General features: G+C 34.3%; 1 protein-coding gene across 1 annotated transcript; it reads left to right on the top strand.

The window, feature by feature from the left end:
• Window positions 1-222: 222 nt before the first annotated feature.
• Window positions 223-8,005, top strand: LOC115953499 (probable glycosyltransferase At5g03795). Its single transcript, XM_031071185.1, has 3 exons — window positions 223-739; window positions 2,330-2,897; window positions 7,433-8,005. Exons 1-3 carry the CDS (start codon window positions 382-384, stop codon window positions 7,935-7,937), a joined length of 1,431 nt encoding a protein of 476 aa, XP_030927045.1. The 5' UTR covers window positions 223-381; the 3' UTR covers window positions 7,938-8,005.
• The last annotated feature ends 9,070 nt before the right edge of the window (window positions 8,006-17,075 follow it).

The raw sequence follows: 17,075 nt of genomic DNA on the forward strand, positions 1-17,075 counted from the left end.
GGGCATATATTAGTAAACTATTTTAGAAAATTTTTTATGGAAGAGTGAATAATTCTTTGACAATTTTTTCAATTTTTCATTAAAATTTTCCTAAAATGAAAGATTAATATATATATATATATATATATATATATATACATATGCGCTTAGGGCATGCATTATCTGACCCATATAAAAAAAAAATATGGTACATCTTAAATTTTTTTGTTTTTGGTTGTTGTTGAAGAGAGAGGACATTTTTAAGGGAAAGAAAACCAAGTACTCAGTTCTTTCAAGGCACTCCAAGTGCGTAGGAGGTTGGTAGTTTTCAGCATCACAACACTCTATGCTTCAAAACTGCCTATTTTGACGCCATTTCCATGTAAAAAAAACAAAGACGCAATGGCTCGCTCCTCCTTGCTGTTATACTACTTCTCAGGCTCAGGCTCATTCAGAAGCTTCTTCTTCTTCATCCCCACAACCTTAGCTCTCACAACCTCTCTCTTCATTCTCTTCTACATATCCACCACCTCTAACCTCTTCACCCATTATCATCCACCTGACCCATCCTTTTTAGGCCTCAATTCTCCATTTGGGTCTTCAACTTTCTCTCCCCGTACTCGCCAAACCGTCTCTATTTCATTTCACAATCATTCCAAAACACCCTTTCAATTTCAAGTGCCCCAAATTGTTCATTTGGGAGAAGGAGGATTTGGAAGTCAACGCCCTCTAGAACCTCGATTCCCCCCAGATGGTCATGGTATGTCAATTCTGGCTTTTTCTGCTTCTGGGTCGGTCTTACTTGTCTGAAAGTATTTCTATTGTGTGCGTGTGTGTGTGTTTTTTTTAATGGGTTTTGCGTGAATTTTCATTCTTTGTGTGTATTGTTTACTATTTTTGGAAAGTTGGAATCTTTGTTGTACTTGTAAACCAAGGCAAAAAATAGAAAGCTTGTAGCTGGGTTCACTGGCATGTAAATTCTAATATTTGTGCTGATGAGCTTGTTCTTCTGGTATTTATTTGGTATTTCCTATGGACTTTGGGGTGGGATTATTGTTTATAAACCTCTGCTAATGGGTGATGGAAAAAAATTACTATTTGATTTTCTTGGCAAGGATTTTCATTGTCTTGAAATGGGAAATTAGAACCTCCATCAACTTTGCCTAATACAACTTCTGGCATTGTTGAGCTTAGTTCTTCAATCTTTTTTTCAAACCAAAACAACATAAAAAATAAAAGGTTTTTGTTCTCCTTTTTTCCCTACGGTTCTGAGAAAATTACTAATATATTTACTAATACAACTTCTGAGAAAATTACTAATAGATTTCTTGGCAAGGAATACAACTTTTGTCTTATAAAAAGATGAAAGTTGTGTTTTGTAAGTCAAAGTCCAACTGCAACTTCCATTTTAATAAAACTTAAAATTGTCTTTTGGTCACATTTAAGAAAAATTTGTATGACTACCCTTGAAATTGGCAAATTCCTTTTTTGCTTTATTTATTGCATTGATAGTTGAAGGTCAATTTGATCCATCTGCATGATGAGATCAGAGTTCGGTCTAATATATAGAATATAAATATCTTGCAACTGAATGACCTTGTATCATGTATGCTTAGAAGGACCCTTATTCATCCATCTTTGCTTTGAATGGATAAAAGTGACCTTCTCTAAAATCGACGAGTGCTTAATAGATAACTTGTCTATACTTGGAACAGATTTTTTTGGCTGCTTCAGGTTCTAAAAATTTCAATTTGATTGTGGCTCTCTCAGTGTTTTTTCCCCCCACCAAATACATTCTTTATAAGCAATAGCTTTACTAAGAACAAGATGATAGAAAAAAAAAGTCCCATTTTTAAGATATGTTTATGATGCTATGGCTCTTTTGCTACTTGCTTATGTTGTCTTATGGTGGATATTTTGTTTGAGGACTAGGACACTTTTATGAAAGCAAGGTTAGCTGATTCTGCACTCTCATCTTGTATTGGTTAGTGTATTGTGTCATATGAACAAATTTCCGGAACATGTCCAGCTTCAATGGAGTCAGTCATGCAATACAGTGGGTAATATCCTCATAATACAAGGTTATTAAATATGCTGATTAAATCAGAGGTGTGAAATATATTAGTGAGTCAAACTGGGAGAGTGTATAATAGTATCCAACTTGATGGATATTTGCCCTTGTTTTACAGTAGAGGGATCCGTCACATTCAGATGAGTTCACCTGACCATTTGCACTGTAAACAATTTTTGGCATGAGTTGGGTGAGTGAGGAGGTTGAAGAACTTCAATTAATGATCATGATCTTTTATTTCTTAATCCAAAAGTTTGGAAACTGTTTTTTATGGTTCAGGAAACTATGTGAATTACAACGAGGTGTACCATGATAGAGATATCTTTGTTGAAGACTATAAGGAAATGAATAGGAGCTTTAAGATATATGTTTATCCTCACAGGCGAAATGATCCTTTTGCAAACGTGCTGTTGCCAGTGGGTTCCGAACCTGGGGGTAATTATGCTAGTGAAAGTTACTTTAAGAAGGTCCTTATGAGTAGCCATTTCATCACAAAAGATCCAACCAAGGCAGATCTTTTCTTTCTGCCTTTCTCAATTGCAAGGTTGCGGCATGACCCCAGAATTGGTGTAGGAGGTATCCAAGATTTTATTAAAGATTACATCCTCAATATTAGTCAGAAGTACCCATATTGGAATCGGACAGGTGGGGCTGATCATTTCTATGTTGCCTGTCATTCCATTGGACGGTCAGCAATGGATAAAGCAAATGAAGTGAAATTCAATGCAATTCAAGTTGTGTGTTCTTCTACCTATTTCCAACCTGGGTACATTGCTCATAAGGATGCATGCCTGCCTCAAATTTGGCCAAGACAAGGAGTCCTCCCTAATCTTTCTTCATCAAACAGGTGAGTATGGTTTTTATTTTTATTTTCTGATTATCATTTATTTTATACTGGAAATTTTATGAAATTAGAAACTTATAAATCCTCTTTGTCAAAGTTTAACAAAGGTTGAGGATATTTTACAATCTCAGAAAGCCAGTATGAAAAGTCATCTTGGTTTATAATTTATTGATTTATTTGTTTTTTAAGAAGGGCATTTGGGTAGATGACAGCTTTTAAGGCATTATATGTTATTCAACTTATAGTTATTTAACATTTTCCCTCCCCATCTCCCCTCAAAAAGAGGGGGAAAGATAAAAGAAAATAGAAAAAGGAGTTATATCTTAACTGACTGCACATCTCTTAGACCCAAAAAACCAGATGCATTTGGTTGTATCTGTCATGTGTAGTTAAATTAATTATTATTTTTATTCTCAAGTGACATGCCCATGTAAACATGACCACTCTAATCAGTAGGAAAAGTCTGTCTCTACTTTTCCTTTTGGTCTATTCTTTATGCTTAGCTATAGGCAATCCTCTACTTAAGTATAGGATGTAGAACCACTTGAGAAATCTCCTAGGTTAGTAGGTTGAAAGTATCTACAGTGGTGTATCTCTAGAGTAATTTATTTTTAAACAAATTATTTGAATCATATGTACTTCATTGAAGGTCTGATTGTGCAATTCAAGTTACTTTCCCCACCATTATCAAGTAAGCATCTTAAAGTTGGATTGACTTTCTCAGATTTACCCCCCAAGAAAATAAAGCTATGGCCTTGAAAAATCACCAACGAAACACCACATTTAGAAGCCCACCTACTTTGAAATTTAAACAATTAACCCCATGAGGTAGCAAATTTGACTAGATATTATGCCTCATTAAGCAGAGATCATTAGATCAAATCTCCTCTTCCCCCTCTTGGAGGCAAAACTTACTTATTAAAAAGAAAGGTTTTTTCCCCATGCAAATTGGTGTGCACAAATACAGTCTAGGATTTAGTCTCTTTCAATGGGGGGGAAGTAAGGCTACCTACAAACTAATTCTCCTAGACTATGCAAAAGCTAGAGCCTTGTGCATTGGGTACAACCTTTATCTCTAATCTCCCAATTGTTTATCTTATCTTTTTAATCCATTGATGTCAATTGTCAAGATGGTCAGGTTTTGTAAGTATCAGATCATCGGGATGTCTTTCCATTCTCTGCTTTCTTTTTTCATTCACCATTGATAAGGTTCAAAAGACGATATTTGAGTTTCTTTTCTTTTACTTGTGTTGGAATTTTCTTTCGGCACATGCTGACTAGGATCAACATTTCTTCATCAGAAGATGTTTTTCATTCTCAGTTTTTTCTCTTTTCCTTTACCATTGGAAAAGGTCAAAAATAATATCTGGCTTCCTTTTCTCTCGTTTCTGTCTTGGAATTTCCTTTCTGCATCCACTGAAGGACAGAAGGAGATCATCCTTTATTGTTTGATGTAGTTTGTTGTGGAGTTTAACGAAAGGAAATTATTATTAAAAAGTCCATTTGAGTTGGAGTAGATCTAATAATCCAATTTTATGTTCTTTCGTTGTTCCAGGCAACTGAACACTGTGAACAGAGTGTTAATTCCTTTGCTAGGCAAATAAGCATAGCATTTGCACATGCTGCATAAGCTAGCATTTTTAGTATAAGACCTGTGAAATTGTTGATTGGGTCGATTGTTAATCATTTATATTGATAATTCCGCACCTTTTAGGGGAAAAAGTATTTTTACCCTTCTATGTTTGGGGTAGTTCACAAGTCCGTCCCTTATCTTTGAAACCAAATAATTTTGCCTTTTATGTTTGGAAAATGAGCTAATGCCTCCAATATGTTACTTTATCAGTTAAATCCAATGGAATCACAATGATTACAAATGCTATCCAAAAAACCAACAATGCAATCCTCAACTTTTTCTCTTCCTTGTGGTATACTACTAATAATTTCTTCAAAAAATTTCATTGGATTTAACTAGGAAAGTAACGGATTTGGGGTATTTGCTAATTTCCCAACATAGAAGGGGAAATTGGTTGGTTTCAAATTTAAGGGGGGAAATTGTGAACTACCCCAAATGGCCCAAACATAAAGGGGGGAAAGTGCTTCACTACCCCCCCCCCCCCACCTTTATTCCCCTAAAAAGATGCAAAATAATAAAATATCAATATCATGGCTAATACTCAACAAATCTTCACCTCTAGCTCATGAAGAGTTGTTTTAAATAGTATTCTCTTTGTGAAACATCATTGTTTATAAAAATAAAAATAAAATGTCCTTTGTCCTTAACAAATGATGTGATTACTTGAGTTAAAATGATATTTGAAAATTTTAGTCAAAATTTCCTTCGCAATCATCAATTAGATTCTTCGCAAATCTCACCATGCACCATCCATATCTATCTTCCCTTTGTGATGATTTAATCAAACGCTCTTTTCTACCTTTTGCTCCACCATGCAATTTACTTTTTAACTATATCAACTATCAACTTGTATAAGTTCTTGAATGCTTTCTCTCTTTATTACTAGCAAAGAGCCTTTGCTAACGCTTTCATAATCCTAATCTTATATTCATAATCCAAAAACTCTAGCTGGCCCAAAGAAATCATATTCCTTCCAAGTTCTGGCACATCTTATATTATCATAAGTCTTCACAAACCCATTAAATATCATAATTTTTACTGTACTTATCTCTAAAACTTTACATTCCAAATTATTAGTTAACATAACAAAACTTCAATCACAAATCTTGTATTTCTCAAACGACTTTCCATGCTAACCATATGAAAGGACCTGGCAGAGTAAAAATAAATGAATTTTTTTAATACATGAATCTTTACTAACTATAAGAATACTGGGCTGAATGGGACTTCCTTGCCGTATAAGTATGGGGTGGTGGCCAGGGGCGAGTTTTGAGATTCAAAACCCCTAAGGTGTTTGAGTCTTAAACTAGTGAAAAAGAAAAAAAAGAAGAACTACCACCATCATTTCCATTCTCACTATCTGTTGTAATAATCATTTCGTTCATGGACTGCTAAATATCACATGTTTCTTGAACTCGTTTAAATCAGCTTCCAACTTCCTACGTTATTGCATCCTTCCATGAAGAGTAGCACTCCAAATTGTCATATCTGTCCTAGGTCAAGACTGATCTTAACTTCACCTTGTCAAAATTCTTTTGATGCAGCATATTCCTACTTGATTTGATTCAAACTTCATTAAAAAGTCATCTTTTAGAATTTTGTTGACTTTTAAACTTCATTGCCTCCAAGCAATTATTTACCCCTTCTATTTAAGCATTTCCTTTCCAACCAATAGTACAGTCACCTAGGTGTCACATGAAGGATGAAGTGAAGTTAAAAGCAGTACGACTTGATTCTCCTCCTCAATTTTACTATTCACATTTGATAATTAAGTAATCAACTCTATTAAAAGCATTTCAATGATCCTAATATCATCACCTTCCTTCAGATGTAGCTAATACAACACTTTTATCAAAGTTCAAATACAAATTTGTAAGTGATTTTCACACACACATTCATAATCAGACATAGTGAAAAGTCTATGTAGTGCCCTAATCAATCCTTGTTGCACCATCTTTGACAATGCTTATCCAAAGACATTATTTTCCTATCAAAGGATTTTACATTGAACTTTGTGCTGGCCATCTATAAGATCCTTAACTAATAGGTTTAATATCAGTTTGTGCAAAAAGTACACAAGTATAAAATAGCAAGCTCTACAAGACACAAAGTATGACATGATTAATTATCTATGTCACAGGTAAATCAACCATCAACAATATGGATCACAAACTATCAACTCTAAAAGTCACACACTTAGCACTCTCAAATCTAGGACCCCAAGTTACACAACTAATGATGCTCCTACACTATCACGCTAGAAAAATTGTCTTCCAATTCCCACACTACACAAAGTTATACGACCACTCATCCACTCATATCTATAAACCATTTAACTTTTTTTTTTTTTTTTTTTTTTACTGATATGGGATTACTACTCTTATATAGGAGCTATTCCACCTCCTTACTTGTCAATGTCATAAGTGGGACCCAACACCATCAAATTACAGAATGGAAAGAATAGTCATCTATTTGTTCTCTGATTAATTTCTGAACCAGGTTTCAGTCGATAACCCTAACAACCAAAGTAGGTTAATTATTATGCTATAAACTATTCTGGCTAGTTTCTGTCTACTCATTTTTGTTTTTCTTATTTCGCTATTGGGGGAGGAGGGGGAGCTGTATCCATGATATATCAATTTAGCATGCATTGAAATATATTAATGTTAATAAAAATTATGTTGTCATAGTTTTATTGTTGCTGTGATTTCTGAATCAACTGGGACTCATCTTGCTTCCATCACAAATGAAATTACAGGAAGAAGCTTGCATTCATGATATATCAATTTAGCATGCATTGAAATATATTAATGTTAATAAAAATTATGTTGTCATAGTTTTATTGTTGCTGTGATTTCTGAATCAACTGGGACTCATCTTGCTTCCATCACAAATGAAATTACAGGAAGAAGCTTGCATTCTTTGCTGGAAAAATTAACTCCCCAGTTCGAGAAAAACTTCTTCAAGTATGGAGAAATGACACCGAGATATTTGCCCACTTTGGCCGGCTCACAACTCCTTATGCTGATGAGCTGCTTGGGAGCAAATTCTGCCTCCATGTTAAAGGCTTTGAAGTAAACACAGCTCGTATTGCAGATTCACTATATTATGGTTGTGTTCCTGTGATCATTGCCAACTACTATGATCTCCCATTTGCAGACATATTAAACTGGAAAAGTTTCTCAATCAATGTTGCCACTTTAGATATCCCATTGCTTAGAAAAATCCTTAAGAGGTTTAGCTTTGAAGAATATCTAATGTTACAAAGGAATGTGTTGAAGGTGCGAAAACATTTCCAGTGGCACCTTTCGCCTGTTGATTATGACGCATTTTACATGGTTATGTATGAATTGTGGCTTCGACGGAGTTCTGTAAGGCTTCCCTTGAATGCTTTTGTCCATCCCAATTGATGACCGTAAATTATTCTCAAGTGATTTTTTGTTTCACAATAGCATTTGCCTTTTGAATTACTTGTTAATACTGATTAATTTTCTCTATAAAGCAGTTCAGCATGTCATATCAGTAACTCCGGAAAATTTATAAATTGTTAATTTGTTATATGGAGATTGTGAAAGGGAAATAAGGGGTGCAGTTGGCTACACGCCTGACAAGATCTTCAATTTTAAGATTGCAAGCTATTCCCAGCTGGAATCAAAACAAAACAAAAGAAGAACTATTAGTCTCTTAGGCATGGCATATTGCAGCATGTTCTTGCGTGTTTTCTGCACACAGCATTCTACTTCTTTTGCTAGGTTTGTGAAACTGTCCTACCGTTCAAAGATAAACTGTAATTGCAGGAGTAAATTATTGAGAACAGATTTATATCAGAGATTGGAAACTTTTAAGTTCTGAACCCTATAGGTGAAATACCATAATTAAACACATATTGAGGTTTGACACTTTGAATCCTCCTGAATTAAAATTTAAAGATTTAAAGGGTTGTCACGAAAGTTTAACATCTTTATCATTGCTGTTCTCAACATCATAATTGTCCATATTAATCCTCCTGGATTAGATTTTTAAAGATTAAGGGGGCATGCATTTATAAACGTTTATTATCATTATCATTGCTCTTCTCAACATCAATACATCATAATTATCGTGATAATCTTCGAAGTTCCCATTTTAACTGCAAAAAGAATCTCTAAAATAGCTTATTGGAAGGAATAAAATCTACAATCAGTATCTTCAAGACATGATTTGTATCATATATGACTTCAAGGAAATTACTAATAATTTGTAGATAACCAAAGCATTTCATTTTCTTGTTATTTTCTCATCAACTCATTGCTTTTCTCCAAGTTTTTGTTTCCTTTCTTTAGGGGCCAAGAATAATGAAACAATCCTTGAAACAGTACATGAAATATCACATGTTTAAGAGATTAAAGGCAAAAACAAAAGGAGCTTTATAACTATGACATATTTTATATTAGTTTATGGCCATCAAATGAGATGACAAATACATTAGAAAGCATTTTGGGAGTGTTGGAAAAAATTATGAAGTCAATTATATATAAAGTTGTTAAGTATAAGATACTGGCTTTCATTTGGCCCTTGCCCTGTTTGGTATGTATGTATCTTATTTCATTGTCTTTTTAATGAAAGGGGCATTACCATTTACCAGTATGGCAGTTTCTACAATTTAAATAATAATAAAAATTAAACAATAAAAAACTAAAAATCAGAAATAACTTTTGATAGAAGTAAGAAATAACTTCCTTAAATTACTATTAAGGAAAGTCTGGATACAAAAAAAATCAAGAAAATGAACTAATAAATGTTAAGTAATGGTCAATCAAACAATAACAATATACCACCAAACCTTCAACATCTTCCTGCATGTCAATATCCAATTAATTAATATTGGGGGGTTCAATCTCAATTCGAAATTTATTCTATTTCTATGCTACAAGTACAAAAAAAGGCACGTGAATTTAGAATGTCAGGTTTGCTTTACTTGTAGAAGAAAATCCAGTGACAATTTAGGTACATATACATAGTCAAAAAGTGCACCATGCAGGTTTAATAAATAATAAATCACTTGTGACTTGACCTTCAACAATATCTTGGCGCAACACCTGCAGGCAATGGTTGGTGTTACAATTCAATAGGCTTCAATCATGACCCAAAAAAAAAAAATATATATATATATATATATATATAACTAATTAATTTAACTACCTTTCACAGTTCAATTCAAGATAATGAAATTGCACCAGGAAAGAAAGACGATGGATTGAAAACAATTCATTCTCAAAAAAAAAAAGAAAAAAAAAAAGAAAACAATTAGAGCTGAGCTGACTTCCCATTTCCCAACCAGTGATCCGCTGAACATCACAACTCGTTGCCATCTACAGTAAGTACTTATCAAAAAAAAATAAGTTTGCATGTGGCAGCATTATCTCATCCGAGGACAACATCATCAAGTTTCTTGATTCCATTAAGAAGAGTGTTGAATGTATATTAACAATTTAATGGATCCACTTAATACTAAGGTCTATTTGAGAGCAACTTATTTAACTGAAATTGAAAACTTTTTAATGAAAATATTGTAGATAAAACTAATAATTAACTGAAATAGTACAGTGAGACATATGAATAGTATCAAAAAATGTAATGAGACTCATAAATAGTAACAGAAATAAGCTAAATAATAAAAGAAGCTGCCCGATATAAATTCTCTCAAACGCAACCTAATTAACGGAAAAAGACCCAATACCAACAACTTTTTTTTTTAATCAGAATAATTCACTAATCTATGAACATTTACAAAATCATTAATTTTTTTAATAATATGATGTCATTGTCGTGTTCTAGAAACCAAAAAAAAAAAAAAAAAAAATCAAATGATAACTCAAAAGTGATTTTTCAGTTTCTGTTCAGACAAAATTTGGTCATCTAACTAAGATGTTTAATTAAAACAAAAGGAAAGGATCCACAAGTTATGTAGATAACAAATAAACTTCGCAACAGCTCCTCACACGTTCCACAAAATGACTTGGGTCTTTTTAGCTTTAGAAACTCCAACTTTTACTAATTTAGGCCTCGTTTGGTAGAATTGTTAAACAATTTATTTTTAGTTTTTAAACAATATTGCTGCATTTTTATATACTTTTTCACCCACACGTATTTCAAAAAAATACAAACAATATTACTCAAACTCCTCTATCAAATGGATCCTAATATTCGTATTTGGATGACACATTCACAGTTCTTTTATGAACTCCAAGATTGTTCTCGCTAATCTATGACTCTCGGTGGAGGGAAAAAATATAGAGAAAAAGAATTGAAAGAAGGGATTGGGCTTTTATTTTTTGAACACAAGGGGATTGGGCTTTTATTTATTTTATAAAAAAGGGATTGGGAGTGAGTTAATGAAGATGTTTATGGTATTGACCTACATTACAAAGATTATTAAATTTATTTGTTTTAAATGTCAATAAAAATCATTTTAATTATTATATTACATTTATATTAGCGGTAATCCCGAAACGATATACTACTATTAACTAGTACCGAAATATATCGTTCGCATTGCTAAATCAAAACGGTCTTCAATATGATATTGACTCTCTTATTCTAAAGACCAAAAATTTCTTGAAGAATAATGAGTTAGCTAGAAAATACGGCTCAATGATATCACCTTCGAATTGGGAAATATTGCACTCCCAAGATAATTGCTTCACAATTTCTTGTACTGCATCACTTCCCTTCCGGGTGGAATATATCTTCAATTGCTTTACCAAATCAAACAAGGCTAAAACAATTTCTTGTACTGTATCACTTCCCTTCCGAGTGGAATATATCTTCAATTGCTTTACCAAATCAAACAAGGCTATAACCTCTGAAAATTAGACATCTATACCTTTCCAAAGATATAAAGAACGGAGAAATCTGAGTTTCAAAAGACCTCTAAGAAGCTACACGAAGAAAGGCCTGAAAAAGGGTGAAAACGGAATCAGAAAGCTTCTACAAGACTAAGAAAAAGTGAGGTAACACTATGCCTAAACCCCCTATGCGCCTAGCACTGTTGGGGCACAGTGAGGTTGAGCCTACATGCTATCCCCTTTTCCTTTAAATATCATCCCCTCCCCTTCCATCATTTTTCACCATCAACAACTATCAACAATTTCCAAGTTCACCATCCTTTTATGTATACAACCTCTACCAAAAATTCTCTGCACCTCTCTTCATCTTTATTCCACCTTAGTCTAGGCTCCAAAACCGTCTGTTAGAAAAAATCCGAGCAACCTTTTTTGCTTCCACTAGCCTCCCAAAAAGCCTTATGTAAGCCCCTTACCCCTTCACTAAAGCTTACATCATCTAGGTTACTATCCTAGCAACCAAATTTTTTTTTTCTTTATACATAGTCTATGGATTTATGAAGTTATTCTTCTTTTATATTTTTACTCTTTATATTTCCTTGCTCTTTACTTTTATGTAATAAAGACTTGGCTTTTCTCATATTTATAGGCATATACAATGTGTGAAGGAGTATACCTTATATACTAAATTTCATAGATTTAAGAAACGACCATCCTTGAATCTTGTTTATTCTCTACAGCCTAATCAATATGGTTTAGTGGAGGTGTATTCTTATACCCTCAATACACAACCATTCTTTGATGCTCCATGGGTGTAGGGTTTATTCGAGATGGGTCTTTCTAGTTAATTCTTTACATCCCTAATCATTATGGCTTTGTGAAGGTATATTTTTATGGGAAATGCTAACGAGTGCCCTTAGGATAGTGGTTAAGAATCGAGTTAAAGAAAATTTTTATGGGAAAAGAAAAGAAAACAATTAATATTTTGACAGCATTTTTCATTTCCCATAAAAGTGATGTCAGAACTTTCCTAAAATGGATTGTTAACGAGTACCCTAAAGGCACTTGTTAGCATGACCCTATTTTTATACACCTTGATATACACAACCATCCTTTGATTATTCTTGAGTGTAAAGTTTATTCAAACAAACCCTCTAAAAAAAGAGAGTTTAAAAGGATTTAATAAATGGTTTTTCAAAATGGCTTCCAAAGCTATCATTTTTTAGAATGGATATTTCAAATGGCTAAAAAAGTGAACTTTTCAAGTTTATCCTAAATAAAAACTCTCAAAGGGGACATTTAATAAATAAATAAATTAAAAAAAAAAAAAACTTTGATAGATGCACTTTTTAAAATCACTTTCTAGATTAAGTTTTAAAAGGCTTAAAATTTGAATATTCTTCTAAAAGCCTTACAAAAAGGCATGGAGTTTTATCCCTAAAACAATCTTTTTCATAGAAAACCATGGAAACCTTTCCTTTAAATAAACTCCCTTTTAAAAAGGATTGGAATTTAGTCTTGGAAACAATTTTCCAAAGTACATGATAAATCCCTTTTTCCTAAAAGAAATTGTTCTTTCTTTAAGGATTTCCCAATCAATCGCTTTCTATAAGAAGTCATGAGACCACCTTTTTCAAAAACCGTTTCCTTAAAAACTCATGAGATAGCCCTTTTCAAAATAACCATTTCCAAAAAGTAATGAGATTTTCAAAGAGAAAATACTCATAAAGGTGTATCAATTTCTAAGGGATACAAGTAACGTTCACATACATACATACACACATATATATATACCAAATGAAGGTTGTAAGGGCGGATTTTGGGGCCCAGGCCCAGTGAGCGGGCGATTCTGGCCCAAAAGACCCTCAACAATGAATTTGTAGAGAGTGGGTCGAAGAACTAGGTCAAGACAGAGTGCACGTAATTGTCAGTAAGCCATGCAACCATTTAAACGTGGGAACGTTTTATTAAGCCTCCTGGGATAACAGTTCATGGAACAACAACTTAGACTTTTCTTACAGAACTTCTCTCTTTTTCTCTCTCTTTTCCTTACTTTTTGCTCTCTGGCCTCCAATCCCTTGATCATGGGGGTTTTCTTCTCTTATATAGCATCCTTCGAATGATAATGGCCCTACACTTGTTGATCATCTGGGCCTCTACTTGAGTGCCTGTCCCATAAGACATCATCCTCCTTTTCTGTGAGTTGCACTGGCCAAGATAATACTGTTTTCCTGTCCTCTCCACATTAATGCGGCTGGAAAAGTAGCTTCCTTGCATTTAATGCGGCCGTTGTGGTTGCCCCCCTGTGCGTCCAGCATTTTCCTTCGATTTGGGATGATTTCCCACTATGTGAAGGGTGTGCGTTGGATTCCCATTTGATGCGTCCGAGGAGACATTCCTCCTCGGACGCCTCTTAAACAGGCCCCGCCCGGCCCAACAGGGTTGGGCTGGAAGTCCTCTGGCCATGTCCTCACTTCTTGTTATGGTTGGGCCCCGCATGGGTGCCAAGGCCCACTGTTGACTGATGAACTTTACCCTCACAAAGGTTATTTTTACACAAATAAAATATTTTCAAAAATTCTTTTTAAAAGACGTAATTTCAAAGAGGGTGTGATTTGTTCATGGTTTATTTTAATTGAACTAATAACATCCAATCAAGCTAACATTTTCCTCCCCTACACTATGATTCCCTAATTTGATTGATTGTGTGTATTGTGTGGGTGTGTGATAAGTCCCACATCGGGCATATACTAGGTTGAATTAGGTTTTATTAACAACTATATGGAACATCAATTTCAATTAGTCCTTTTGAGGTATAGCGTAGATGTGGCTAGCGCTGTTTCTTGGGTTGTTACATATGGTATTAGAGCCAGCCTGGTAATCTCATGTAAGATCAGAGATACTAACCCACAAAGTGGGCCCTAATGGGGATGTTAGGGATTTAAGTGGGGGGGATTGTGATGCTCCAATTTGATTGATTGTGTAGATGTATGATGAGTAAGAGAAATATAGTAGCCGACATCCACAATCCAAAGACCCATATGACAAACTACAGGCCATAGTGAGTAGCAACGAAGGCAAGTCAGCATTGGAGGTGATTTTGTGACGCAACAACTGTAGTGTTGATGGATCAGGCCTAAGAGCTAAAGAAGAAGAACGTTAAAACCTGATAAATAAGAATCTGAGACGGTTGAATCATATAGATTTGATTTGAAGGGTTGAAGCTAAATGGATTTTATTCTAATTTGATAGATATTTTGTTTAGGTCAGGTCCTTCGAGTTAGGAGTTTTGGGGCCTGAACTCAAACCGAATACTTGATTTTTTCAAAGTAGTAGACTTGTCACTCAAGCCGAAGGGGTATTGGATCTACCCGTGGGGCTTCAGGAAAGTTGGGTGGGTTAGGTTTTGCAAGTTGCTAGACAACCCTAGTGATGAGTCCCACATCAGACATATACTAGGTTGAACTGGGCTTTATTAACAACTACAAAGAGTCTTAATTTTGACTAATCCTTTTGAGGTATAACACAGGTGTAGCTAGTGCTTTTTCTTGAATTGTTACACTAACCATTTTGGTTTATTGTGATTTTTCCATGGGAATGATACTTTGAGAATAAATTAGCTTTAAATTGCTTTTGAAGCTGATGCTTCAAATGTAAAAAATTTGGGCACCATACTAGATCATGCCATAGTAGGAATGTTTAGTGATAAGGATAAAATTGTAAATATACTCATTTATGGGATGGATGCAGGGCGACGTCCTAATCAAACCCGACAGCTTGTTTTGTGCTCACTGACAAATAACAGTAGGGAGTCTACAGCTTTAAGTTGACAAGGCTAACTATTTAAGACGAAAAGCCGACGACACTAAGCTGAAAGGGATACATAAGATTGACGGCTCTGGTATAATCTTGGTTTGGCCTCCACGTGTGCACGTATAAGAAAACATCTTGTGCCCCACGGCAAGTGTTAGTCTCCTACAAGGAAAGGATTCCACAAAATACGCTTATGAGGACTCCTATAAGGAAAAGACTTCTAAACTAAGGCAGAGATGTCAACTCTCTACTACTATAAAAGCCCCAAACCCTCACTAACCAAGATACGCATAATTTACCCGCTCTGGAGCTCTAGAGTTGTGAGAAATTCTAACTTGACCTTCGGAGGGTACTTGGCTGGCACCACACCGGTGCTCTCTGTGAGATCTTCTCTTTTTGTGTTGTGTAGGTGTTGTTTCGAGCACATGAGGACTGTGTAGCTTTCTGTTGATTTTTCGACATCATCAGTTTAGAAACGAAAAGTTGGGCACAGATGCAAAAAGATCTCGGTACCACAAAGGGCCAGACTTCTCCATGTAATCATCACCTAAAAGCTTATGTTCCTTTGAATCCTGGTATTAAGTAGCCACTTATTGCTAGTGGTCAAAGGACTGAGAGTAAAAGCATGGATGGTGCCATAGAAGCAGTTGATATGGGTAAAGCTTTAGAGGGGCTAGAAAACTTGAATCATGATAATTCAAGGCCTCCATAAGGCTTAACTCTTATTACTTTTCAAGAGTTGATGGAATCAATCTGAATGCCATTTCCTACCTGTCAAGAAAATTTCAAGAAAAATTAAATAATGATAGTTGTGGGCGTGCGCTATTTGCCACGAGGGGGGAACCCACCCGCCCCATTGACTCTCCCCCACATTGGAAGGAGGTGTTGCTATTTTTATTCAAAAACAAAGACACTACTTTTTTTTTTTATTGGCCATGTGTGTATTTGTATTACCAGGGTGATGTGTGTGTGAGTGAATCTCTATTTCTTATTTTCTTTTATGGAGTCACCGCCAACCATTAGTTCATTCTAGATATGACTGGTCATCTATTGTCTAATTCATTTTAATTACCTAATTAACTAAAAAACAATACGATGGGTTCCTAAGCTAATTAAGGCAATCAAAGGTCTCGAACCAAAGATTCATGGACTTGGAAGTTTGGTTACGTGTGAAAAATGTGTTAGACATCCAACACTACGTATCCAAAGGATGGTGCATTATTTTAATTTAATCACAATAATCACATTTTGAAATATAGCTTACATACTTGCCATTTGGTTTTGAAAGAGGCTTTTTTTATAGACAATAAATGTACATAATAGTAGTGGCGGCTCCAAGAATTTTTTTTAGGGTGCTCATGAAGAAACTTAAATTAAACAAAATCTAATAAAAAGATAAATTCATATATTGACAACAACCAAAAATCAAAGCATGATAATCTTATTATTAATGCTGCAAGCTATATCTTTTTCAAAATTTTAGTTAAATAAAATTTTTCTTAGATTTTTCTTTTTATTTGTAAGGGCTCAATATATTGTTAAGAGGAACAAAGTTTGAGGACAAAATTTGACTACAACTTTCAATAAACAAATTAACATGACTATATATTTTGAAAATCTAACCATTGAATTGTATGTTCTTAAAACACATAAATAAATTTCATGCGACTCGGATGTTATTTACTATTTGATTTTGATCACTAAACTTATTTTTTACATATAATTTTAGATTACAAAAACTTGAAATTTAAACATTTGATTGATGACATAAGCTATTGATCTTTGATCTTCTTGAAATTTTGCAAACATGAAGGATATAAGAAAAAAAAAAAAGTAATCTAATTGTGGATTTGTCAAAATTCGATCCATTAAAAAAAATATCGAGTGGAGTTGTAGTCTTAGTCTACAATT

Source organism: Quercus lobata, chromosome 7, assembly GCF_001633185.2.
Source record: "Quercus lobata isolate SW786 chromosome 7, ValleyOak3.0 Primary Assembly, whole genome shotgun sequence".
NCBI lineage: Eukaryota > Viridiplantae > Streptophyta > Magnoliopsida > Fagales > Fagaceae > Quercus > Quercus lobata.